At 42.3% G+C, this 26,331-nt stretch overlaps 3 protein-coding genes across 4 annotated transcripts in view; 1 reads left to right on the top strand and 2 right to left on the bottom strand.

The window, feature by feature from the left end:
• Positions 1 to 397: 397 nt before the first annotated feature.
• Positions 398 to 5,435, bottom strand: supt7l (SPT7 like, STAGA complex subunit gamma). The gene is made up of 5 exons (XM_030719180.1): positions 5,352 to 5,435; positions 3,605 to 4,086; positions 2,757 to 3,081; positions 2,272 to 2,509; positions 398 to 952 (listed from the first exon to the last, which is right to left on the bottom strand). Exons 2-5 carry the CDS (start codon positions 4,039 to 4,041, stop codon positions 651 to 653), a joined length of 1,302 nt encoding a protein of 433 aa, XP_030575040.1. The 5' UTR covers positions 4,042 to 4,086; positions 5,352 to 5,435; the 3' UTR covers positions 398 to 650.
• A 214-nt stretch (positions 5,436 to 5,649) lies between these two features.
• On the top strand, positions 5,650 to 16,657 carry slc4a1ap (solute carrier family 4 member 1 adaptor protein). Of its 2 annotated transcripts, none has more exons than XM_030759115.1 (14): positions 5,650 to 6,402; positions 7,157 to 7,355; positions 7,467 to 7,595; positions 8,173 to 8,233; positions 8,319 to 8,458; positions 8,539 to 8,699; positions 10,781 to 10,850; positions 10,928 to 11,117; positions 11,222 to 11,315; positions 12,676 to 12,910; positions 13,234 to 13,335; positions 14,955 to 15,034; positions 15,128 to 15,197; positions 15,702 to 16,657. In XM_030759115.1, the coding sequence occupies exons 1-14, from the start codon at positions 5,650 to 5,652 to the stop codon at positions 15,749 to 15,751; spliced, it is 2,334 nt and encodes a 777-aa protein (XP_030614975.1). In that variant the 3' UTR covers positions 15,752 to 16,657. The 2 variants fall into 2 exon arrangements, with proteins under 2 accessions (XP_030614975.1, XP_030614974.1); XM_030759114.1 differs by having other exon boundaries at positions 11,219 to 11,315.
• Positions 16,658 to 18,668: 2,011 nt separating this feature from the next.
• Positions 18,669 to 26,331, bottom strand: part of LOC115772362 (uncharacterized) — a 30,797-nt gene continuing 23,134 nt past the window's right edge. The window contains exon 5 of the mRNA XM_030718559.1: positions 18,669 to 19,826. Coding sequence (XP_030574419.1) covers positions 19,701 to 19,826 — 126 coding nt within the window. The 3' untranslated portion in view covers positions 18,669 to 19,700. The remainder of the gene's footprint in view (positions 19,827 to 26,331) is intronic.

The following is a 26,331-nucleotide window of genomic DNA, read 5'->3' as shown; positions in this document are numbered from 1 at the left end:
GATTGATGTCACCCTTCACGATGCACACAACCAACCCATAATTGCTTCTGGTGTTGCATTCACAGACTAGCCTCATTACCAAAACAGATGCTAATTCTGCGGCGCAGCTTCAAGTTGACAGGTGTGTGAGGTGTGTGCAGATCGTTCCACTGCCATGGGTAAAGTGAACTGAAGCAAGGAAAGTTGAGAACACATCATAATCGTATGCAGAGAGATGCTCACGAGGACAAGGATTTTCTCTTTTTTGGAGCATCTTTTAATGATAATGAATGGAACTGGTAGTAATTGGTATGTGGGGAGTCTTAATTGCTCAGGAAAACAAACCCTGCTGCTGAATTATTAAGCTGTTTGCTACACAATTTGTATTTGGACTTCTTAGTTTTTCCTGTTCTTCTGTTCATCAAGCTAACTGTTAGGACTCCTTGTATATTTTTCTCAAAAACACTCCACGATCAAAATTAGTACAACTGGTGTTCTGAACATGTTTATTCTTCTGAAGATAACTCCATTAATATATTTAGTAGAAACAAAGAAAAACTACAAAAACCCCGCCCTACCCCATTAGTTCAGCACTCTTGTGACATTAACGCTTCATCAGCTGGTGCGTTTCACCACTTTGGTTCAGAGTCAGTTTCTCTGCAAACACAGCCTCACATCTTCTTTGTCCGTTTCTTGGGTCTCTGGTCAAAGTCATCGACCATCATGGCGTCAGGTGAGTGTGATGCGTAGCTGCCATCGGATACCACCCCTCCTGGTGAAGGTCCCATGGCTCCTCCCGACTCGCTCATGGTGGACATGGGCCCCCCGTCCTCAAACACGTCTCCGCCCAGGACCCCATGGTGGTGATGGTGGTGATGATGGTGATGATGAGCCAAAGCCTGGCCCTCCTCGCCATCCTGTGGCTCCACTTTTACCTGAGGCCACAGAGGGGAGTTGTTGGCCATGCCTCCACCTTGAAAAGGGATAAAAGATTAATTAAGGAGCTAAATGGAAAATGTGTTTATTCACATTTATTTAACCAAATAAACCAAATCCTGTCTTCAAGAGAGACCTGATGGAGCAAGACAGAAACCAATTGTTGCACCACTTTAAAAATCAAAGTCAGAGTGAAACTTGTAGTAACAGACATAAAAATGTAGTATCTTTAAACCTGATCTTATGACACCTACAGCAGATTTTACAGGGGACATAAGACATCTGTAAAGCCGAGTTCCCCTGATTTTGAGTTCAGACTTTAAGACATTCAAATTACCCCAGACAACCCTGCACCAATGGAAACTGGAAAGCCAGCTTGGAAACTGTGAGACTGACAAGATCCATTTATTAAAGCACTGTAGGAGCTGAGTCACCCTCTCAAGCTCAGCTTATGATCACCACCGCTGTTGCACATAACAAAAATGACTTCGTTACTGCCGATGTACTGTGCACTTTGGTTTTGTTTCGGCTGGGTGTAGATTTTCCAATTGTTTTTTTGTTTTTTCTCTAAATGCAGAAAGGATGACATCGCATTTATGCTTAAATTCCTGTGTATCACAGCTTCTATTGCTATTTCATCAAGTGACCCAGAATCATCGCTCAGTTATGACGCTATAGGCTCAAGCTGCTAGGGGACTCTTTTTAAAAATAAGTTAAATGTTGAAATAAAAAATATAATACTTATCTATAAAAGGATAATTACTTAAGAAAGTAAGCATAAAATATAGGTTATACACATACAGTGGCTGGTCACTGACTAACAGGAAAGTCTGATTTACCCATTACGTGTGATGATATAAGGCACTCAGGGTGATTTACTGGCAAAGCCGGCACGCAAAGACAACACTGTCCCTGATGCTTTAGAATATTACCTGTTTTTTTTTTTATTTATTGACACAGCAAAGCAACCATGAGCTCACAGCAAGCATACATAAAGTAAACAAATGCAGATGGCCTTCCCTCCTTCAGCCTTGTTCTGTTTGAAGAGTCTTCCAGTTAAAAGGAAGTTCTTCCTTCCCACCGCTGCGGATATGTGCCGCTCATAGGGGTTCATGAGTTCATTGGGGTTCTCACTCTAAATACTGTAGGGTCTTTGCCTTACTAAATAAAGTGCCTTGAGAGAACTAAATATAACTACATCGAGAACCAAACTAAATCCGCTTACAGACAACTCTGAAGTTGTAACTGACAGGATGGAATGCAACAATTGGGATCTTTAATGACTCTAAACTGCAGAATTACTACTCATCAATCCTGGTGGTACAAAATACATTTTATCAGGGTGGCTGATCTCACCTGAGGTGTGAGGAGAATGGTCGCCATCCAGGCCTGAAGCCAGCCTCTCAGCGTTGGCCCCAAGGACCCCCATTGGCAAAGCCTGGTCCCCGGGGGCCAAGTCAGCCTCGGGCTCCTCGCTAACAGGGAAGGAGAAGTTGCTTGTGGGCTCCTCCTTGATCTTCGGGGGCTTGGAATCCTCTAGAGCTTTCTCTGGGTTCACCAGCCGCTCGTATTCCTCTGACAGATCCTTACTGAGCTGTAGGAATAAGATTTTTCTGCTGTAAAGTAGGAGTCTGGAAGATGTAACTCTCAATAATAACTGTTACAGCTTTTCTCTGAAGAATCTTTCAGCACTAATTCAATGGGGAAAAACATAAAGAAGCTAAAGCAGTTGATCTGAAACAGAGATATTGAAAATAGATTTGTATAAATCTATGGAGGATGAAAATTTTATATTGTCTCATTGTATTCATTCTCAATTTCTATTTCCATTCCAGCCTCACCTGGAGCATGTAGCTGTGATAGTCCTTGATCCTCACTTGCCAGAAGCGCTGCAAGGCCAGCACGCTGCCAATTCCCACCTCATGGAACACCTGCTCCACCACATCTGGGAAGGGACTGGCCCCCAATCGAGCCTCCCGGTCCACTGCTACCCGCAGCAGGCGGGTGAGGCGCAGGTAATGCTCATGGACCATGTCAGTCAGCGTCTCCAGCACGCTCTCCTGAGCAGATTCGAACCCAGCATGGGCCAGGACAGTGGCTACTGACTGATACAGGAGCTGCCTGCAGGAGGGCCAACTCAACTCTGTGACTGGTTCGCCTTTACCCCTGAAGATGGAAGAAGAAAGGAGATAAAGAATCGCTGTAGACCAAGATTTATCTGAGAAATGTTGAATATACAAAAATCTATAGTTTAGATTCCTTATGGGTTATTCCAAATAATCAATCATATTTTGAGTTACAGGTACTGTAAGTATAAAGGAGTGGGTAAAAAATATGGAGCTTTTTAAATCACATTATTTTTTCAGCATTAAGTACACAAGATTTTCAAGGCTGAAAAACACATTCAAGCTCTGACAGAAACTGAAAAATTAATTTTACACCCACTCCGAGTGTCACATTTTTCTGTAACCAACTTTAAACATCAATATCATGGGATACATCATAGTTTCAATAGTAAAACTGCCCCTATTTGTTGTCTATGACAGACAATAAATTGGTAGTGATTCCTTCTACTTCCTTCTCCCATCAGCTGATCCTGATGGGAGGTGGTTACTGATTTCCCATGGAATTATTTTTTACAGATACAGAGATATTCACTTAGAAAAAGAGACTGCAGTCTGAAACTTACTTATAAAAGTCACTTTCTGGGTCACTGTGGCGAAGCTGAAAGGGCTGTCGGGGTGCTTTGCTATCCACCGGTAGCAGGTCATCTGGCATGACAGGTGGGGTAGGAGGGCGTAATGGCAGGTTGGTATCAGCCTCATCCAGCCTGCTGCCACCCTCAGAGGACACTGAGCTCTGACCCTGAGCCTGGGCTTGGGCTGCTGCCAGAAGACCTCGGAGGCGGCGGATGTGCTGGCACAGCTGAACTGTATGGATGGTGAGGCTGCACGGCTCAGAGGGGATGTCCAGCATTGTGGTGGGCCGTGGTCGCTGTGCAGAGGGCTGGTGCAAGGGAGGGTCCTGCATCTCCACGGAGCGAAACTCACGCTGGAGCAAGTCAAAGGAGCTGCGACTGGGAGGAGCCCCCGCAGGTCCTGGGATCTCACCCCAGTAACGCATCATGGCGACAAATCGCAGACACAGTGGGGATACAGACTTCAGCTGAAACTAGAAACAGACAAAATGTGCTCAAGTTTTAATAAACACCAGGCAAACTATTATTTATATTAATTTGTTCAGTGCAAGACTAATTTAGTTTTAAGTTATTTTACTCTTCATTTACCTACATTACTGCCTGGTTTTGCTTTAAGATTAATTAAAATGGAATGATTTCCATTTACAAAGTGTGCAGTTAACCACAAAGTCCCAAAGGACCACACTAGGCTTTAGCCAGTTCAAAACAACCCTATGGTCAGGCATTTAGTTAAGGCAATGAGTCTGCTTTACTTTACTTAACAGTGGGCCTAAAATGTATTTTAAGCTTGTGTAAATTAAAACCTAATGTACAAAACAGCAGATTGTAAAATATCTCAGTTAAAACTCTGGTGATTTGCTTTTTTGGAATGTCAAAGCCTCTTTAGAGGGGCACCAAAAATGTTTTATATCTGGGGAAAACCCTCCTTACTTAAAGGAAGTCTTTGAAGTTATTTCTGGCCATTAGACAAGTGTATTTTATGTTTGAGATAATTAAATCCATTTGGGGAAAAAAAGCCTTATATGTGGAAAATGACACTGGAACAAGTTCATTAATCTACTAAACACACCAAACATTCTGTGCAACCAATCAACCTCAATAATGTCCAGCCTTCTGTTTGTACTTAAATGCCTCTTGACGTGTAACAAAACCAGTTTGTTCCTATGTATACTACTCCAGTTAGTTTCAGAGTAGATTAGGCCAAATGTTGGCCATATCTGCAGTTTTTAAACAAATGCATCGTGGAAAGCTGGGGGGAAAAAAAAACCAATGAACACATTTTAAAGATCTGTTACAACAACATCATTGTCTCATAATCACTTCGGCGTACATTTAACAGATTATAAGGGCAAATTTTAAGCTATTACACTGATTATTATGACAGTCCAAGACGGCGTGGCTAGCAGGCTTTACCAAACATTATAACTAGATAAAAACAGGCAGGATACATGTCTATTCAGTACGCTTTTTATATGACGAATTGAAGATCAAACTGCATTGATTCTTTTAAGGTCTGAAGTCTATATCTAACAGGAATTGATGTTTTCTGGATGTCAAAATAACGCACAAAATGTCTGTTGTCTGACTGGAGTTTGGTGCTGCGTTGAAAGCAAACGAGAGCATCAATAACGCAAAACGCTAAGGAATGGCAACCCAGCTGCAAATTACATATTTTAATAACTAGCATGCACGCTTATCTGTTTAAATTAGGTTTTTAAAAAGCACTGCTGTTACCCACAGTTGGAGGAAACGCCTGCTGCTGATTGAATTTTGAAGGAAGCTGCACAGGAAACAAAGCGTTTTTGTCCTTGGAGGGAAAAAAACTCGGGTAAACAGCTACATGAGACGTTTGGTTCCACAATAAAACGTTCGTTTTGAATTGTACAAATTAAGAATTATATTAATGTAATGTGTAGCTACTTAAAAATATATAATTTTCGACGGCTTTGCTTCGGTTTACAACATTTATTAGCTGCATTTGTAAATTTTTAAAGGTTAACGAATCCGGCCAAGTTTGATAGTTGCACAAAATAAACATGGCCGCCTCCCAGCCAGCAGCAGACGTGATGAACACAGGCGAAGAAATGAACTCTATATTGGACTCTACTGAGTGTTTGGCCACAGAAAATGGAGGGGAAATCGGAGGGAAGGACTCGGGTAAAATTAAACCACCAGAAGCGGAGGAGCCGTTCAAGAAACCGGCTCTTTTTGCGGCGCCTTCCCTCGCCTCGAAACGCAGCAATGTCGCTGCTCCGTCCAAACCCACCCCTGAAAATAAGGCTAGTGGTGAAGGCAAAACATCGGGAAAAGACCAAGAACAGGACAAAAAGTCCGAAAGGGATAAAATCAAAGCAGAAGTTAAACCTCGAGTGATTCCTGCTAAAGCCCCCAAAATTAGTAATTTCCCCCCTCTCCCTTACACCGAGCCTCCCTGGGGTGGCACCACTTCGGATACCCCGTACGCTCTTGAAATCCTCAAAAACGGCACCATAGTGGACCAGGTACCCCTGGTGGATAAGAGCTACTTTGTGGTTGGACGTTTACCTGTGTGTGACCTGTCCCTGGAGCACCCCTCTATCTCCAGGTACCACGCAGTGATTCAGTACCGCGGAGAGGCCGAGGAGGAGGCGGGCTGTATGGGAGAGGAGAAGGGCTTCTACATCTACGACCTGGACAGCACGCACGGCACTGTGGTGAACAAGAACAAGATCCCACCGAAGACCTACATCAGAGTCCGAGTGGGACACGTGTTAAAGTTTGGAGGGAGCACGAGGCTTTTTATCCTGCAGGTAAAGTGTGCTGTGGTTATCACGAAACCAAAGAGATGCAAGCGTGCATGACGCTCTAATTATACTTTAATGCTGTATTCTCAGCTTTGCATATTGGACCTTTGTGCTGCTTCTTAATCCATCATGTTTTAGTTTCTACCCCATTAAGCCAACTTTATTGTGATTAGCTGCCCCTTCTACGCAGAAGATTTGAACAGTAGCTGGGTGGGACTTCTGTTTCTGCCAGGATAATTATGGCATCATACAGATCAAAAACAAGGGGGTTAAAAAAATGTGAAATGGTATGTTTAAAACTTTTGGCTTACAGGGAATCATTGTACAGACTCATTATTTGAAACTCTGGCCATGTTTAATAGGATTATTCACTGCTGGAACAGAATACATACTGCTCAAAAATATTAAAGGAATGCTTTGAAAACACATCAACTTAAATGGGACAAAAACATGCTATATACTGATATGGACTAGGCAAAGGATGTCACATTGATGGAAATGAAGATTATCAGCCTACAGAAGTTGAAGAAAAAGTGAAATTTTCATTGTTTTTATCATTTTAAGCTGCTAAGCTGTTACTCGTGAAAAATATATTGTCTTTCATATAGCATTCAGAAATGTAACTCATTTCTGCCTGATGTGCCGGAGAATTATTTTATGCATGTAAGTTTTTCAGTGTCATTAAAAACATATAGTGAATGGACATATTTAACAAAAGAGTAAACATTCTTAAATGTTCAGTTTTATTCTCCTTCTACAGGGTCCAGAGATTGACGAGGAAGAGGAGTCTGAACTGACAGTGACAGAGCTGAGGGAACAAGCTCGTAAACAGAAGGAAGAGCTGGAGAAGAGGATGATGGGAGATGGTTCTGATGAGGAAGAGGAAGAAAAGGAGGAGGGCGAAAACAAGGGCGATAGCAGAGTGTCAAGTGAAGACTCGGGCTGTTTGTGGGGAATGGGTAAGTGTCATCACTGCTGTTGTTGGCTGATGCTGCAGTATATTACATGTCATGTGGGCTGATATATAATTTCACTTTCACCTCCCCCCTCTGCATAAATCCTGCCTGCAGCCGAAGAAGCAGCTCCAGAGGAAGATGAGAATGAGGAAAATCCCTTTTCAACAGAGTTTCACGAAGACCAGGAAGCAGCCTACCTGAAGGACCCCAAGAAGGCTCTGCAGGGCTTTTATGACAGAGAAGGTGAGAAGATGTATTGCAGGGCATTAAAAGTCTGAAATTAAAATCAAGGAAGTTTAAAATGTATGTATATTTGCTGTAAATTTTTCAGGTAGCATTTTTAAGACTGGTAGAGAAAAAAAATCAGTCATAATTAATTTTCTGACCAAATGTAAGTTAACAAAATAGCTAAACAAAATAAATGAAATGCACAACTTCCAAAAGTGGAAGGTTACTTTGGGCTAAAACTGTTAAAAACCATACATCAAAGTGGAGTCTCCAAATTCCTTGTTTTGTCTGAACAAGAGCTCAAAACCCAAGGAGATTATTTTATTATCATCTGTGGCTAAGATGGCGTCAAATACTGTCTGTTGTAGGGTTTATTGCACTGTTGAATTATACGCTAGTAGCTATGTCTAGTCTATAAAAATGCATCATTTCTACCTTATTTAGTAATTCTTAATTTTTTTTTAGTAACAAAAAGCATCAATATTTATTTTTAAGAAGCTGCAGCAGTGGCCTTACTATTGCAAATCCACAGACAGCTGTTTTGTTTGTTTTTTTTCCCATCACTGAAATTCTTGGCTTGTCTTCGTCTTAGGGGAGGAGCTGGAGTTCGAATATGAAGACAAGAGCCACGGCACTTGGCTTTGTAGAATAAAGTAAGTGAAATAAAACCTTTTCCTTTCCTGGCAGGCTGCAAAGTGTTTATTGAGCTGCAGCACTGATGTGCATTTTTTCTGACAGGCTGCCGGTGGACGATGCTATGGGGCGTCAGCTAGTTGCAGAGGTGACCCACCAAGGAAAGAAGAAAGAAGCCGCCATCCAGTGCTGCCTGGAGGCGTGTCGAATGCTGGAAGCCAGAGGGCTGCTGCGCCAGGAAGCAGGTTTGTGTGCTCAGTTCCACGTTGAGAAGGTTGGAAGTTGAATGGAAAATCCAGTAAGGGTTTCTGCATCTGATTTTCAGTGTCCCGTAAGCGGAAGAAGAAGAACTGGGAAGAAGACGACTACTATGACAGTGATGATGACACCTTCCTGGATAGAACCGGCACTGTGGAGAGGAAGAGGCAGGAACGAATGAAGAAAGCGGGAAAAATTGAGGAGCGGCCTGAGACCTATGACTCACTGGTAGACATCTGCTTAGTTTTATACAGTGTAGCAGGGCACTGATACAGGTGCAAATTTCCAGCTCCAAATTTTTCTTCTGAGAATCTTAGTGAAGCTTTGCATGAACCCAAGATATTTCTTTTTTTTTTTTATGTAATTCCTGTAATACTTCCTATGGGCAAATTTTGCCCACCTGTAGCCACTTACAGTCCCATCCTCAGCATAGTGCAATAGCCAAATTATTTTGAGGCATCAGTTTAACATGGTGGTGCAGTGACTAGCACTGTTAAATCACAACAAGTTTGTCTCTAATCATCTTGTCTAGGTACTCTAGCATCCTAACACAGTCCAAAGACATGTATGTTAGGTTAACTGGTGACTCTGAATTGGCTGTAGGGGTGAATTAAAGGTAGATAAAGCACCTATGTGAATATGAATATATGTGAACAGGTAAAATGTAGCTTGTGATATCAGTAAGACTGGAAGGACTCTATAAATGCCCCCTTAATAAATTTTACCCACACAGATGTAGTGTATGCAGGTCACTAACAGAGGTGCTGCTTTTCTCTGTTAAAAAGGTCTGTGCACAGATTTATACCTGACAGATAAATCAAGAGCAATAAGTAATAAATATATGAGTTTATTATTTACTTTTGCCAGCGATAAAAGGGAATAAAGTCACATTTGTTAAAACAATTCAGCAAATGTACTCAGTTACTAAGCTTGTTTCAAGGTAATCAGTCAGGATTTGATCTGATGAGATATTCAGTATGCTTTTGGTCGTACATTATAGTCTAGTCCTTTAATTGAAATTATGTTGAATGTTTTCAGGCATTTAATATTTTAAAGCCTAAATAAGTTATACTCACATGACTACAAGGTCCCCAGTTTGATTCTCTGAAAATCTGTGAAGTCAAGTCAAGTCAAGTCAAGTTTATTTATAAAGCACATTTAAAACAACGACGTTGACCAAAGTGCTGTACAAGATCTGTAACCCCAAGGACTATACTAAATAAAAATAAAAATATATAAATAAATAAATAAAATAATAAAATAAAAATAAATAAATAAAAACATTAAGAACAATAAATAACATAAGAAAATTAAAAATTAAAACGTTTTAAAACAGGTACCATAAAATACCATAAAACAATCATCTAAAAGGAGGTAGCACTGCAGCCAAATGCCAAGGAAAAGAAATGTGTTTTTAATAGAGATTTAAATGTGTGTATCGTCTGAGCTGTGCGGATATGGAGAGGTAGATCGTTCCATAGCTTTGGTGCTGCTGCTGCAAAAGCTCGATCACCTCTCTGTTTTAGTCTAGTTTTAGGCCTCTGGTGAAAGAGTGACTAACTCCTAGATGTAACTTTAAAGACAAATAATCACAGTTGACTGGTTACATTATACCAGGGGTCGGCAACCTTTAATACGGAAAGAGCCATTTGAACCTGGTTTCCACGGAAAAGAGCCGCAAATACTACCGGAAGCTGGTAGCGGCTACCGCGAGTGACGCATATATTGAGAAATGGAAATAAATAAAATGATTTTATTTTAATATTTCAAGATCACAATAATGTTCCAATTTAGAACTACAACAAAAACCGAACTGACGAAAATAAAATGTACTTCAGTTGAATACTTATAATTTACTTCCGCAAGCCGCAAAGAGCCGCAGCTTAAGCCTGAAAGAGCCGCGGGTTGCCGACCCCTGCATTATACCAAGGCTTCTGAATTGTAAGCATTTTTATTAGTTTTAAAGTGAAATAATTGTATGTAGTGACAACATTTTTACACTTGTTACACCCCACTAACAGCCTGTTTTATTTGAAAGCAACAAATGACCAGAGTATTCTGTCCTGATGAGGACATCTTGGGCAAGAAAGTTCATTCAGGTAGTTCACTACTTCAGGGGGTGTGTTGGTCATTTACAGTCTGATTTAAAAAAAAAAAAAAAAAAAAAAAAAGCATATTCTGCAAACTGTGCCAAAAATAAATCCAGACAGGCAGCTCTTCAAAGCTGTTTCAGTATTTAAAACATTATCAGCCATTAAAACACGCAAAAGTAATTTTCTGTACAGTAACTGCTGATTATTTTTCTGTAGGTGGCCAAACTCGCAGAGGTGGAGAAGGAGTTGGCAGAGACTCAGAAAAAGCTCAGTGCTGCAAAAGGAGGTGAGCCACGATCACCTGCTATTTCACACTACTGCAGAGTTTAACAAGTCTAATGTATAATTTTTCACTCCTCTCAGAGTCTTCGGCGTCATCCGCTGACGACTCGTTGGAGGCCTTCATGACCGCAGTGAAAAGCGAGGTAGCGATGGACGCCGTGGTGCGCAGGAAGCTTCACGTGCACGTGGCCGACTTGCGCAGAGATGCTCAGAGGCTCCGCAAACTGGTCGAGCTCACGCGGCCAGCGCAGATGCCCTCACTGCTGCCCAGGTCAGACAGAGCAGCAATTTTTAGTCTATCTATGAAAGGAAAGGTATCTTCAGAAAAATATCAGACCAGTGTTGATATTTTGGTCTGTGTTGGTTTGATAGCAGCAGTTCAGAGACGCAGAAGTCGAAAAAGACCCTGCCGTTGTTCGGAGCCATGAAGGGAGGGAGCAAATTCAAACTGAAAACTGGCACCATTGGGGTAGGTGCTCTAACTGTGTGACAGTAATTTCCACTGAAGTTGGTGCTCATGGGTTGTAACTTCATGCCTGATATAAATTCTTCAAATATCCCAAACCAGCTGTGGCTTTTCAGCTGATTTAAATGTACTATATTGTTGGCCACAAGGAGTGCTGTTGCTGCATCACACAGCTGCATCGTCTGCCAGTTGTTTTGTTAAAGCCTATTGCTGTTTTATTTTTTATGGTCTCAGGTGCAATTCATGCCGTTTTTTTATATTTGGGACAATTTTATTTAAATTCAATACAAGACACAATTTAACGAGATATACGGTTTTTTGTTGTTTTTTTTAAAAAATCATGTAGAAACAGTGAAGAGCAGAAAGTTCACTGTAAATAATGAATAAAACATGAATAAAAAGGACAAGTTGTTTCTAAAAGTCCTCCACTTGCCTTGGTTTATATAGTCCGGCTTCTCTGGCAAGTTTCCTCTGTCCTCTGAATGCTGGGGAGTGAGACATCTTTCAGCATGGCATCCAGAGACTGACTTCCAGGTCACGGATGGGAGGGTCAAAGACAAAGGAGAGGAAGAGGCTTCTCTGTCTGTTTTCCTTGTTTACTATGATAATTGCTTTTCCTTGCAAGTCCACCTGTGCCTGAATGTCTGACCTTTGTATTCCCTCTTATTCCGTGATTGCTTCAGCCTGTGTCTTGTCATCACCTGTATCTGATTTCTGTCCTTTGTGGTTGTCTGCTCCACCCTCGCTTGTGTTCAGTCTACCCTGTCTGTGTATATATAGTCATGTCTTGCACCCTATCAGATGTCAGATCATGTGTTTGAACTCTGCATATCTTCTCTTAGCCGTGCTTCTCATGTTTCCTCTCTAATTTTTTGGACCTTTTTGTGTTTGTTCTTTATTCGGTGTGCCTCCAAATCCTGCATTTGGGAGCCCTCTGGAGTCAAATCTGTGATTTTAAAAAGGAAAATATTTTCAAAGCCTTATTTTACAGCTCATTTGTGGAAACATTAACACTAACAAGCAGCTTTATTTAATCACAGTAGCAGCAAAATGTGACACTACATCAACCTAAAAGCACAACAGGTCTGTTAAAGACTCTGTAGCCCTCTGCTAAATATTTAATTTTACTAGCAGAGGGCAGTCATAGACTATTGTTTTGTTTGTGTGGTTTTAAATTATTTATTTCTTTTTTGTAATTTTGTATTTTATGTGCGCCTGACAGAAAAACAAGCCATGAAACCTACACAAAAGCTCACTTATCCAGAAATAAAAATAATGCTAATATGCGGTCTTAAAAAATACTGTGATGCAAATTTTAGGTCATAGCTCCCAGCACTAAGTGATGTTTTCTTCTCTTTTGCAGAAGCTGCCTCCTAAGCGGCCTAACCTGCCTGCTGAGCTCTTCAACATGAAAGAACTTCCACCTGGTGGGGAAGAGGAGGAGGAGGAGGACGAGGAGGAGAAGGAGGAGGAGGCGGCAGAGGAAAATATGGATAATGATGAACTATATGGTGAAGGCATTGCAGAGTCCAGTGCATCCATATCTAAAGACACATCTCCCTCTGGGAATCAAACAGATCAACTCAAGCAGCTGAAAGGTAAAAGCACAAGAACATGTTGAAAGCCTTTTTTATGTTCATACATTTCAGTTGAAGTTTTTCTTCAAACCACTGGGTGGCAGTAGATCTACAATGCATGCATATGTCATACTGTAACACCCCCTCATACATATAAACAGATTAAATATGTCGCAGTGAAATGCTTAGATCTCCTGCTTTCATGTTCTATTTTTGCACTTTAGGTACAAAGTCAAGTAATATCTGTCCCTGTGGCTCATATTTGAAGTCTTAACAGGATGTGTTGACTCGTGCGTGTCCTCATTATTACACACTTTATTTCTGTTTTCATGCCTTCATGTCAGATCAAAGCCACAAACGGCAGAGGAGGAGCCGGGAGTCTGCTGAAGCAGTGGAGCAGGTTCCCAAGCGCAGCAGCAACAAGCCGGCGGCCCCTCCGAGTCCAGGTGGCATGTTTTATTGCTTTTAAAGATTTCTCTTAGATATAGTGTTAAGTGTCCTTTGCCCGCTGGCATGCAGTAAAAGAAAAACTTGCAGCCACAACCTTTATTAGAAATAAACGTCCCTTTTCTGAATTAGACTTCAGAGTCTTAGCAATGAAGTTCAGAGTGACCAGAGTGGCTGTTTGTGAGTAAGACTGCACAAAAACCATCTGGATCATTTTTATGAAATGTGGGAATAAATATTAGGATTATGAGTGTTATAGTCACAATTTTTTTTCTTTTAAATCTAGTGTTACTTTTCCACTTTTCTTTTTTTTATTTTAAAGATTTATCTGTACTTATCTGCTAAAGCAAATTTAATTCTTAAGCTTCTGGAGTGCTTTAAATTTTCAGTGGCTATGTAAAAGCTGTTATATTAGTTAAGGTTAAGGCTAGTAGATGCCACTTTGCTGTGAGAATTTGGGAAAAATTGAAAAAGGCAATTCTGTTAACTTAATTTTAACATACTTTATACAAGTGCTGTGCAAAGATAATGAGCCACCCCTCATTTCTTTATATTTTGCTCCCGAGGAGCCAGACTTCCTTCTCCAGGCTCTCTGAAGGTCTTTCAAAAACGTTTCTTTGGACATCGGCTGCTTTTCACTCATTTTTGGTCCAGTCCCTCTACCTGACCATTTTCAGAGGAATATGTTTTTGTTTGTTTGTTTACCCTTTAACACAAATCTGTGGTCGGCGACAGAACGCACTTGAAATGTCCCGGCAACAATTGCCATAATAACCCTATGTTGAGTGTGAAGCGCAATTTCTCAGCTTTCAGAAACAGTTTGAATTTTTCTGATAGGATGAATTAGAAACAGTAATAATCATGGGACTCTAATCACAGTGTAATTACTGTAATTCAAAGTACGTTTGATCTGATGTCTCAGCGGTGATACACTCGGCGTTAACCAGCTGTTCACGGCAAGTAACGGGCATCGGTGGCGATCACCGCTGTTACGGTTAACTCAAGGGATGAGCCAGTGTTGTGTCTCTATATAACAGACAACTTTGTTAAAATCCAGCAAAGATCCAAGAGACGCATCTGACCCTACAGTTGATCCATCTACTGTTTACTGAAGAAATTATGTCAGTGGAAGGGTGGCTGTCAAGAAGCCATTTTTAAGGAAGGAAAATGGGGAGAAAAGGCTGAGGTATAATGTGTTTCAAGGAGGGCACAAGAGTGAATGTCTGCAGCCATCTGTAAGACACGGTGGAGGCTTGGTCATGGTTTGTAGCTGCATTTCAGCCAGTGGTGTTGGAGATCTTGTCAAAATTGATGGAATTATGAACATAAAAAGTATCAGATTTTGAGCCACCATCCATCTATGTTTGCTTTTGTAAGGCAGCACAGGTCTACAGTGGTTTTACAAGCATTTTGGGGGGATTTTAAGAAGGTGGACCCTGATATTAATAAACTGTATTTCAAAGATAAATTTAGTAGATTTAAAAAAAAAATAAAGTTAAATCTTTAGCAGTGAATGGCACTATTTAAATAAATAAGTACTGTTGTACTGGTGGATTTTTACATCATGGTGCATTTATTGGTGCCCCACCACTAATTTATATTACCTGCATGTCCCCAGAGTCCAAATCTGAAGGTGACAGAGAGCCAACGGCAGACCCCAGCCTCAAGAAAAAGAAGAGCGCAATGGGCCCCAGCAGGGTAGGCCCATGCACACAGGAGTAAACATGTACCGGTACAGCTTCTTGTCACATAAATGCATAAAGTGAATTTCCTCATCATGTGTCTCCACAGCCTCCTGTGCAGCTGTCAACACAATATCCAGAGGATGACCCTGATTATTCTGTGTGGGTGCCCCCTGCAGGTAAAACCTCCCGGCCAGTGTGACCGATGATCAGCTGATCTTGTCTTTACATCACAGTCAAGCTTGTTAAGCAGCAGCAGAAGCGGTTAGCTTAACCCGCTCTTGTTCTAAGAAGCAGAATTAAAGCTGCTCTTTGACTCACTGACATTAGCAGGGTTGCGTGTTTCTTGGCTGGAATGAAGGAAGGCCCAAATATTTTCCTGGCCAAAGGAATCGAACAGGCTTTCATGGTACATTTGTGCAGCTGAAATAGCTGCAACCTTTTCATTGTTTGCTGAGGAATATAGATCAAAGTCACAATTAGGGATAAGATAAGCTCAAATTACATACTCAGCTGCCAGACTGAGCTTTTATTCAGGGTCAGATTTAACTGTACTGCTGTGATTAGGTATAAAGTATGTAAATGTGTCCCTTCTGCTGGCCAGTTTTAAGAGAATTCACTTTTTTATACTTTGCAGGCGGCTGCACCTTTTGTGTTCATTCATGTCATTTCTTCACTTGCAGGTCAGACTGGAGATGGGCGCACACACCTAAACGACAAGTACGGCTATTGAGGGGGGGACATAACAGAGCTCCTCTGTTTCCACTGCAGCACAAAGCCTCCAGTCTCCTTAACTCTGACCATTAACCCCCTCCAACCCATCCCAGCCCTTGCTTAACAAAACAGGAGCCTGTAACAGAGCAGGGATGGGCTGAGATGGTAACGCTGCACATTTTTATTTCTCTCTTGAGGAGATTCTCCAAAAAGCACACTGTTTGAGTTCACATTAAACGGGCGGAGTGGACTCTGGGCAGTCAGCCTGCTGGCACTTGTCGCCTCTGATAATAATGGAGATGGGTAGCACTTGAAATTTGTCCTTTTTTAAATAGAAATTTTTAAAATTCTATATCATCTGAGCAGAAAATAGGAGGAGACAGAGCAAGAGCAGCAGCTGATCCAAATTCAGCTTTCTAGTTTTTGGCTGCTCTTCTTGCAGTTAAATCCACCTGACATCCAATCTGTATCCCTCCCCTGTTTGGCTTCAGTCACTCGCTGGCATAACCTTTTATTTTATTTTTTTCCCTCCAAAGGAGTGTGTGTAGCAGGGAGGGAGAAAGAGGGAGAGCATTGAAGCAGCTTTTCTGACCATCTGGACACTTGGATGGCTTACTGGATGAAACGCAAGCTGATAATGACTCAAGCTAAGTGGAGTGTGTGTATGTGTTTGTATCAGCGCACACACACAGAGCCCAACCTTCTCAAAGTTCTTTTTTTTTTTTTTTTTTAACAAGATTGTCTTTATGAGCGAGTCAGTGGTTGGTGTGTGTTTGCCCGGAGCAGGATTCCTCGCTCTGCAAAATCCCACTCAGTGCTGTTCTCTTGGTTTCCTGCCACACTTTCCACCCTCTTTCCTGTTGTCTGTCCACAAAACGCGATTTAATAAACTGTATTTTGTTACATAAATGTATAATAAAATTGTCTGTACATAACCTCCAAGCTGCTCAAAGTTTTTGTTTAGTATGCCCTCTGAAACTTTCCCTCTCTGGGGCTCCACTTCTCACTGAAGCCGGTTTTGACGTCAGACTTTTTCTCTCTTTCAAGCTCCCTCTCACAGACACAAAGAGCGTTTCTCTGGCCATGATCGAGCACAAAGGGGCTTGTGGTCTTGGCTGTAGATCTTTGCAGTGACCTACTAATCAGCGATGGTTTCTTCAAACACAGGGAGACCCTTCTCATGCACAGTCAGCATGGTGAAACATAAGCTTGAACATCAGCAGAAGAGCAGAAAAAGTAGCAGATTAGATTAATAAGGTCTTGGATTTTGTTTTGTCCTGCTAAACTCTGCTAGACATCTAAAACCTTAATTTTTGAGTGCATGTGGAGGTAATTTCAGGCCTTGATTAGGAGCTGTTTGCCTATATGCTTGAAAATGATTTCAGCTGAATACAGTGCCCTGTGTTTTGTTCTGTGGTGGTTTTTATATTGGCAACAACTTCCTGGATTTTGTTTTTGCTACCAGAGAGCACCTGTCAGATCAGCCATCAGAAGCAGTTAGCACTTCCTTCCTTATGTGTAAACTGCAGTTTGAGGTTGACAGGTGGCCAGGTAGCAAAGAGGGGGTGAACATAAAGTGGTAGAAGATAAATATTATTTCATCCATGTTTAACTTTTGCACAAGTCAAATACTGTGCTTGGCTGAGGATCTCAGCATGGATGTAATTTACGGTGGGCACGGTGTGCATTTGTACCTAAATCAAAAGGTTTCCATTGGCACGACCAACAGCAGAGAATATTCTAGGGGTGCTGTGTGTTCCCCTCCCACTTGTTGTACATGCAGCAGTGTGTTTGCTGGAGAGAAGATCAGCTGTGAGTTTCACCTGTGAGCTTTGGTGTTTTTATCACAGATTCTTTTAGCCAGTGGGCAGTAGGTGTCTGCTTCGGTCCTATTGGCATCAGAGTGATGACCTCCAGCTGGCGCTCAGGCAGTTTTCAGTTGAGTGCACACTAGCAGGCATGACAATTAACACCTTCAAGTCTAAAGGAAAACGGTGGCATGCCCACTCTTTGGGGATGAGTTGCTGCCCCAAGTCAGTGGGGAGTTCAAGTATATTGAAGGCTTGGTCACGAATGAGAGGAAAGTGGAGCCAGAGACTGACAGATTGATGCAGTCAATCTACTTTCACCTATGGCCATGACCTGTGGATATTTATGGAACTCTAGCAAGTTATCTATCAACTTCTGCCTTTTGCAGAAATAGGAATAGGAACCTTTGGACCAGTTTGGCTGGTCTTTACAGCAGGAACCAGCTTTCAGTGAAATTTACAGGATTAATGTGACATGGAACGACTCTCCAGAGAGCTGCCTCTATAGAGTGCTGCGGGGATTTCCTTTATTTTTTTTTTTTTTGGCTAAAACTTGGTTCAAGACCAAGAGGAGACACAATCCCCTGTGAGGTTTGTGTCATCAAGGGCATCCTAAAAAAATCTGCTAAATGAACACAGGAGCAGCTGTTGCTCCTGTGTTCATTGTTGGTTATACCTGAAAGTTTGCATCCCTGTTTTCCTCAGCTAAAGGTCACTGGGACTCCTCCATAGGCTTTTTTGGCTTATTGCAGAAAATGAGTGGGAAGTAAAAGTATATAAAAACTGTTATACGTGAATCAAAGCAGTTTTGAAGCCTAAATCTCAAGATGTAACACAAATGTTAGGCTATAAAGCACTGGGGGGGGGGGGGGGGGGGGGGGGGGGGGGGGGGTGGTACTGCTTCACAGTTCGAGTTGAGCATGCTCCTGATCATACTTCTCACCTGATGCACTGCCTTCAGGCTTGGAGACAGTAAACCTTCAACTGAAAAGTGCTCAACAGTTGCTGGAGACCCAGCTCTCATCACCAGCAATGATGCTTCGCACGAGGAAAACAGTCCAGAGTATCCCATGAAGGTGAGCTTGAATTTTTGAACCAACCTCATGGAATAAATAAAGAATCCGCTCCTAAACAAGAGGCCACAGGGCATTTATTGACTGATTTTTGTGCAACAAGGGACGAAAACGTGTCACAATGTTACATTCACTTCGGCAAAATCCTAGTTACAGTGGAGACATTTTGTATTTAATGAGTTCATCAGCTCAGTTCTCAGGGCTGAGAATGACCTCAAGTTTCATTCAACACAACAGGAATGTCATTTCAAGGCATTAAGAGATCTGCAGAAAAACACTGGGACGTCTTAATTACACCAGTGGTCCTCTTCTACCTAGAAAGTAATGAGGTACAATATTGGAGAAAAATAAATGGCACACTACAAGTAGGCTATGCAGAACACAGCACCGTGTACACTCGCCAAATGTGCAGCAAACTATTCTCATCCACATACCTCTTTCTGCAAAGCAGTGAAATTCATGCAAGGAAAGAGGATATAAGTACTGAACTTTGACCTGGACTACAAGTGACAAATTCATTAAGAAACGTACATCATCAAAAGGTCAGAGGTCGACTATTCAACTACAGTCATACATGTTTGTTATAGCTGAGCCTTACATGACCTGCATATTCAATAATACATCCAAAGAAGCGGTTGTTCAAACAGACAAATGTGACCACTGATGTCAGAGGACTCACCTCGCTGTGTTTTTATGAAGCTATCACATCAAAGGAAGAAACCCTGGAAGCATTTGATTGTCTTACATGCATTATTTCCCTTGATTATTGAGCTGAAAACTTAAGTTCAGGTTTCAAAATAGGTGGGCCGTGTCCGTTTCTGCATCGTTCTTCCTCCAATCACAAGATCTGTAAAACCTGAAGCATCCTCAGAAAGGTTGTGCTGGGCCCGCTGCTGATTTCAGGCGGAGAGCAACGCTCAAAGTGACAGGGTGGGATTACCTGAGTGTGCAAGAATTTGACCATCAAACAAATGCTTTCATACCAGCTGCTCGTTGGTCTAAGAGGGGCAGACGCCACAAAAAACAGCAGCTGTCTGGGAATGAAGAGAGAGGGGTGGGGAGGATTATCTGGTGGGAGGATGTTTCTTTATGAGCAGGGAGGATCCTCGGACGGGCTCAGAGGGCTGCAGGGGGGGACCGTGCTCAGGGAGCGGAAAGCGAAGATGGAGGGGTCGTAGGTGTACCTGGGCGGGTTGCGGCTGCTGGTCAGGTTCTGAAAGACACAAAGAGAGAATAGGTGGTTGGGTTAATGTGGCCTTTGGTGATAATTATCCGCCAACCTAAAGAGTTTTTGACAGGTTTTGCAACATAAATGCGTGACTGTGTGTATCATTCATGTAATTCAACTGAAAATAGATTTGGAGGTGGTGAGGTCATCAGTTAGAGTTAGGCCCAAACTACTGCAGCAGGTGTTTTTGACCAAAGAGGCTTCCAAGAGCAAATAAGGGCAAATGCCAGCCCCTGCCACCTCACAGCCTCCACTGTGGGGCATCTGCGGGTGCAGTTGGGGGCAAGAAGAGGCCCAGGCGGCAAGGGATGTGAATGCCTTAGGATACTTGTACATAAGTCACAGGGAGACGGACGGAAAGTAGAAGCCAAAAGCCAGCAGTCAGTCTCATGTTACGCAAAGGAGGTTGGGTGAGAGACAAAGGAAGCTGTTAGTGATCCTTACACAGAAACATTTCACTACTTTTACTTTCTGTAGATGAATCTTGTCTTTCGTTCATCTTAGCTTGAGATTAACTAAAGAGCGAGTGCACCACTGGCTCGTGATCCATCACAATTCACAGGTTATTGCCAATAAAACAACAAATGTAACCTTGAGCTTGAGCATAATTTGGGTGAAGACGCAGTAAGTGATTAAATTCTGGTTAATATTGTGTGTCCCAGTTTAGTTCATGGGTTGAGCAGGCAACCATATGCTGCAAGGCGAAATGCAGCAGCCCGGGTTTGATTTTTGATCTGAGACCCCCATTGTTGCATGTCTTCACTGTGCTATCTAATAAAGAAGGAAAAAATGAAAAAATCATACAAAAAAAATAATTCTGACCAATACTAAAGGAGGAGTGCCGCGACATGAGCTAATTAGAGCTTTGCAGCACATGAATTTTTTCATGTAATTATTTTGTACCAATTATCTTGTTTTCATATTCACGAGAAAAAAAAATCTATAAGCAAAATTAAAACACAACTTCAGAGTCAACAGGGGCCTTTTGGGCTACTGTCACAGTGCTCTTTCTCATCTTCAGCAATGAACTCCCCTTGTGGGCTTTCTGCTCCTGGATTTCAAACACCAACAGCTCACTTAAAGTTTGGGGGATTTCCTCCATAAGCCAACCCTATCTGAACTGAGTTAAGGGATTAAGGTAGTGCGTTCCACACTCCGTAATGCATACTCTGTGGCCCAAATGCAAAAAAAACCAAAAAAAAAAAACCAAATACAACAGCACCCTCCCTCCAGAGTTGGAGTAGATTTCCCTCTTTCATCATGATGGTTACTATATAACAGCTAAATAGTTATATAGTATAAATTACTATTAGTAAATACTCAGCTGCAGATGTGGTCACACACACCAGGGACATCAGCTGATCCTATTACAGTCATTACAAGTCCATGAAGTCTGCATCTATTAAAAGCATGCACTGTATTCAAGATGGCAACAAGGAAGAAGAAGAGCTGCTCTGTCTCTTGTATTTGCATTGTTGTAATGAGGAATTGTAAAGATGTGGGTACTAACAAATGTCTTCACACAAACTGCTCTTCATATTCAGCGTACATTGGTCTCATGATGACTATGCAGGCTCACAAAAAACTGGCAGGTAGAACGACATCCGTATGGATCCTCCCTCTCCCCGTCTGATGACAAAATCACCCTGACCCTAGTGGACCCTAGTGGACCCTAGTGGACTTGCGAACATAAAAAAAAAGTCTTTGTCTGACTCTCTCTTATTTTTGCTTTTAATTTTTTTGGGCCAAGTATTCTACTTACTGTTCAATCTGCTTTTATGTGTAAAATGACTCACTTGTCTGTCCTCCACTCTTCATCATCCCATCCTCACAATCTTTCACAAGCCAACATACAGACCCAGTGGGAAAAAAAGTTACATGCAGCTCCAATTTAATCATGAAGTATTGTGAGCATAAATGTGGGTTATATGTGGAGATGCCAACATAAAACAAGAGCAAAGCGGATTTAATTAAATATGGCTAATAGTTATCAAGTGATGGGCAAACCAGCTTGAATGCCCAGCTATTGATGATCACTGACCATCGTTGATCCCTAAGGTCAGTGTGCATCATCTGCAAAACCCTAGCTTGCTATTAGGAAAGCATTCCAGAGAGACGCAAGGCATGCATCTACTGAAACGCTCATCATTTTTGGATTTTCAGTTTGAACGTTCTTCAGAGGCTTCGAGCAGCACTGGATGTTTCTGGTTTGCAGAAAGTAGCTTCGACAACTTAATGCCACACCAAACATGCCAGAATGCAGTGCACACCAGCTTGGACAGACATGGAATGAAGAGGAGTGGAAATGATGGATCATGTGGACACATGAGACCAAAGTGAAAACCAAACTAGCAGTGGTAGAAAGTTCCTACATCTCAGAACATTTTCATGTTTTTTTAATACTTATTTATTTATGCACATTGCAGGTTCAGTGACATAAATGATTTTCCACTTGCAGAGACCCCTCTCTGAGCTTCTCATGGCTCTACAAGGCCTCCATCTAAAATTAGCCCTCGTCATTCTCCTCCCTACAGGAAACGACAGGAAATGACTTTGTTGGATTTGGCAGTGAGGCGGCACTTTCTCCCTCAGAGCCTGCTGAGGAGGGAGTAAACTTCTTCAGAGACAGACTCATTGCAGCGAACTGATCCCATGGAAAAAACGAGTGTGTGTTCATACAAAGAGCTGTAAACTGAGAGACAGATGCATTCGAGTAACTGAGAGGATCCCCTGGAGATGCAGGGAGAGCTCCTGCTGCTGCTAGAAAGCCACCCAATGACGACAGTGCATGTGAAGCTACAGGTGTTGCCATAACTTCAGCCAACATCTTCAGGGGTTCAGCTCTATAACAGTAACTCAGCAACAACTCCCAGCACCACTCGGAGATGTTCTGTGTACTGAAGTTCGAATAAAGAGCCCCAAAAAAAGAGAGAAACGTGGAAAATCTCACTCAGAGAACAAGCTACAGTAAACTTGATAAATGTGAACTTTGCTAAGATGATCTCCATATGGTAGCTGTGAGCTACTCCAACAACAGAGAAAAGTCGTGCATTAGGGCAGCTCCCTGTCCACATTAACAATCCTCTTCGGAGAGTTCACATCTGCAGCATTCAGGGTCAGACCCAGTACAGATCCCTGCAGTAAGAACAGCAGCATGAAAGTTAAATCATATCAGCTTCTTCTGTGGAACCAGCTCCCAATTTGGATTCGGGAGACAGACCCCCTCTCTATTTTTAAGATTAGGCTTAAAACTTTCCTTTTTGATAAAGCTTATAGTTAGGGCTGGATCAGGAGACCCTGAACCATCCCTTAATTATGGTGCAATAGGCCTAGGCTGCTGGGGGGGTTCCTATCATGCACTGTTTCTTTTCATTCACTTCTTTTACTCTGTTTATACTCCACTCTGCATTTAATCATTAGTTAGTATTAATCTCTGTCTCTCTTCCACAGCATGTCTTTTGTCCTGTCTCTCTCCCCTCAGCCCCAACTGGTCACAGCAGATGACCCCCCCTCCCTGAGCCTGGTTCTGCTGGAGGTTTCTTCCTGTTCAAAGGGAGTTTTTCCTTCCCACTGTCACCAAGTGCTTGCTAATAGGGGGTCATTTTGACTGTTGGGTTTTCTCTGTAATTATTGTAGGGTCTTTACCTACAATATAAAGTGCCTTGAGGTGACTGTTGTAATTTGGCGCTGCATAAATAAAATTGTATTGAATTGAATTAAAAAAAACATATTTAATTTAAGAGAGTTAAGGTCAGTGCTAACAGTCTCTTTTGGCTTTAAAAGGCTACTGTTGGGATTTGTTGGGATTTGAGTGTGCTAATTTTGTAACTGAAAGGCATGGACACAGTTATTTGCATATTTATTTGTAGGAGTCTCCCTTTGAGAGCTGCAAAACTTGCTGTATTTAAATGAATGATACAAACATGATTTACTAAAGTCTGCAGTGGGCAATTCGCTGCAAGTGCGCCCTATTTAACACATTCACGCCTAGCAAAATGTGATAGCTTCTCAGAGTGTTAATTTATTTGCAGTGCCAGAGGAGATGTTATCAGGACAAGAGCATAGCTGGTGCTGGTGGATGGCTCAAAGCTGTGAGCGTGGACTGCAGCTCTCCATTGAGCCCTCACCACAAGTCCAGTTCAGTCTTGCTGTGCACAGGTCAGACCAACCTACCCCAGTATTACAGGTAAACACCTGAACAGCTGAGTCCAATTTAATATTTGATTACTTTTAAATCACTGCGTGGTATGGCTCCACTTTATATCTCAGAACTCATTTAGCAGCCCTGGAGACCGTGCCAAATTTGAAGAAGTTAATATAATAATGCACTCATGGACCACCTGTGGATTCTCATGTTAGGGACAAAAATGTCTTTAGATGACAGTCTGATTCACCTCAATCAGAAACCAAAGGAGCATGCACCACATTTTCCCTACATTTAGCTCCCCCACCCTCCCTCGATTCTATCCATATCTGCACCACTTCCCTCACCTCAGTCATGCTTTACCCTCCTCTATTCTTTACAGTGCCTGAAACCAGATGCCATCACTCTTGCTTGCTACAGCCTGGGAAGCTCTCATCAATACACTCTCCTATTCACCTCCAGGCCCTGAGGGGTGAGGCCTCGGCAGCTGCTACAGTGTCCAAAGCTGTGTTTTCCTTCCCCAACACGCACACACACACACACACACACACACAGACGCACACACACACACACGCCATCAATCTCATCAACCCTGGCAACACTATGGTTGATAGCTCAGGTCCAGTCAGGCCCTTCCTCCTCCCACCCCCCCGGCAAATCCAGTGTCTCCCTGCTGGATCCTGGCCAGGAAACTGAGGGAGATGGAAGGAGAAAAGTACACAAAGGGTGGACACAAGCCTCCAAATGGCTCATCAATCCACTGTGCACTCATCTCTGAACTGGAACAAACGCAGTGCCCACAGACGTCACTGACAGGGACATCAGCAACACTACCAGCTTCACCGGCGAGAACACGGGATAATGAGCAATATCTCCATGTATCAGTGGAACTAAACAGATAGCAGCCGGCCAGGCTATAAATGGAAAATGACTCCATCCCTGGAAATGCACCACAAGGGAACCGCACACACTCTACCTCCTCCTCCTCAGCTTCATCTCTCATTGCCACCTCAGTTTTTTCACTTTTCTACTCATCATCATGGAGGACTGAAGTATACTCAATGCTGTTACAGTTAGTGTGTGCGTTCACAAACAAGTGTGTGATAAGGTTCCACTGACACTATCCCACACGACGTGATAATAACGTCACTTTTCTCACCACACTGTGCCTCCTTCTGGAGCGCTCCGCTCCGTGCCAAGACGCTGAGGCTTGTTCCAGTCAGCTCTCCAGCACGCCGTCCTTCCAAACAAAAATCACCCCGTACACAGTCGCAGCGCTGATGATTAATTATTGGCTGTTGCATTTGGACTTCTTTGGGAAAATCCTGTTGTATTTACAGAGCTATTCAGTAAATGTGCACTAATGGGAAGAGTGGAAAGCTCAGCTATTAAAGGCTGGTGAGTGAAATCAAGAGATCAAACAAACCTGAAAAAGAGGACATTTTTCCTTCTTAGGCTAAGGTATCGCTGCAGTAAATGGTGTTTCCAAAAGGAATCTGATGGCGATATCAGATTTTCCACAGTCTCTGTAGCTCAGTAGCTAGTGGGGCATGGGAACAAATGCTGCAGCCAGATGCTGTCCCAGTATGCAGTTGGATGGAGATCAAGGTGCTGGCAATAAGGCAGGCCAGTCTGTTCATGGGGGCTGAGCAACCTTGCAACCTTATCGTGGCTGTAATGGATACCCTGATCTGGACTGCCCATCAGCCAGCATAAAAGTAAAGGCCCTGCATGCAAAGTTGTGTTTAAATTAAGTTACTCGTCAAACTTGCAGAGAAATCAAGGACACATTGGATACTGATGCATTAAAAAAATAAGTAAAAAAAATGAAGAAGCTGCTTTAAACTACAGGTACCTACTTTTGCTCATTTCCAGCTCCATATTTTTATTCTTAGACTCTATTCACAGTTCAAAACAATCCTTATTTATCTTATACTTTTGGGCTGAGATATACCATATACCAGCCATTTGTAAAGACTGTTGCAGCCCTTTTGGAAATCTGAAAGTCTCCTGTGGCTCGCTCAAAACTATAATTACAGCTGTGATAATTATGTGAGCCTAAAAAGTATTTCCTTCTTGATGTTTTCATTGCATTTTTTTCCAGATAATTTGCCAGATGAAGTTGATTCGCCATTAACAGCTTTACTTCTGCCACCTGATAGCCAGCTGCTACTGACAAGATACAAGTTCAGGATCAAAACTAGGTCAGGAAATGAAGGATAACATTTAGCCATTTTTTTGTTTGTTTGTTTTTTTAATGTATGTCTCAATATCCAGCCTCAGTAGCTGGGGAAAAGACCTCCAGGGCCTCCGCCCTTGACTGCTGCCCAACACAGGTTCTCAGCA

The sequence above is a fragment of the Archocentrus centrarchus genome, chromosome 22 (genome assembly GCF_007364275.1).
Source record: "Archocentrus centrarchus isolate MPI-CPG fArcCen1 chromosome 22, fArcCen1, whole genome shotgun sequence".
NCBI classification, from domain to species: Eukaryota; Metazoa; Chordata; class Actinopteri; order Cichliformes; family Cichlidae; genus Archocentrus; species Archocentrus centrarchus.
The sequence above is the reverse complement of the archived record's forward strand: the minus strand, read 5'-3'. Positions and strand labels throughout refer to the sequence as shown.

Excerpts from the sequence above, each read along its gene's own strand:
- supt7l (XM_030719180.1), bottom strand. The coding sequence starts at position 4,041 with ATGATGCGTTACTGGGGTGAGATCCCAGGACCTGCGGGGGCTCCTCCC. Across the intron at positions 2,510-2,756 it reads ATCACAGCTACATGCTCCAG|CTCAGTAAGGATCTGTCAGA; the intron begins GTGAGGCTGGAA and ends TTATTCCTACAG. Across the intron at positions 953-2,271 it reads CCATTCTCCTCACACCTCAG|GTGGAGGCATGGCCAACAAC; the intron begins GTGAGATCAGCC and ends TCCCTTTTCAAG.
- slc4a1ap (XM_030759114.1), top strand. The coding sequence starts at position 5,650 with ATGGCCGCCTCCCAGCCAGCAGCAGACGTGATGAACACAGGCGAAGAA. Across the intron at positions 7,356-7,466 it reads GGGCTGTTTGTGGGGAATGG|CCGAAGAAGCAGCTCCAGAG; the intron begins GTAAGTGTCATC and ends TCCTGCCTGCAG. Across the intron at positions 8,234-8,318 it reads ACTTGGCTTTGTAGAATAAA|GCTGCCGGTGGACGATGCTA; the intron begins GTAAGTGAAATA and ends TTTTTCTGACAG.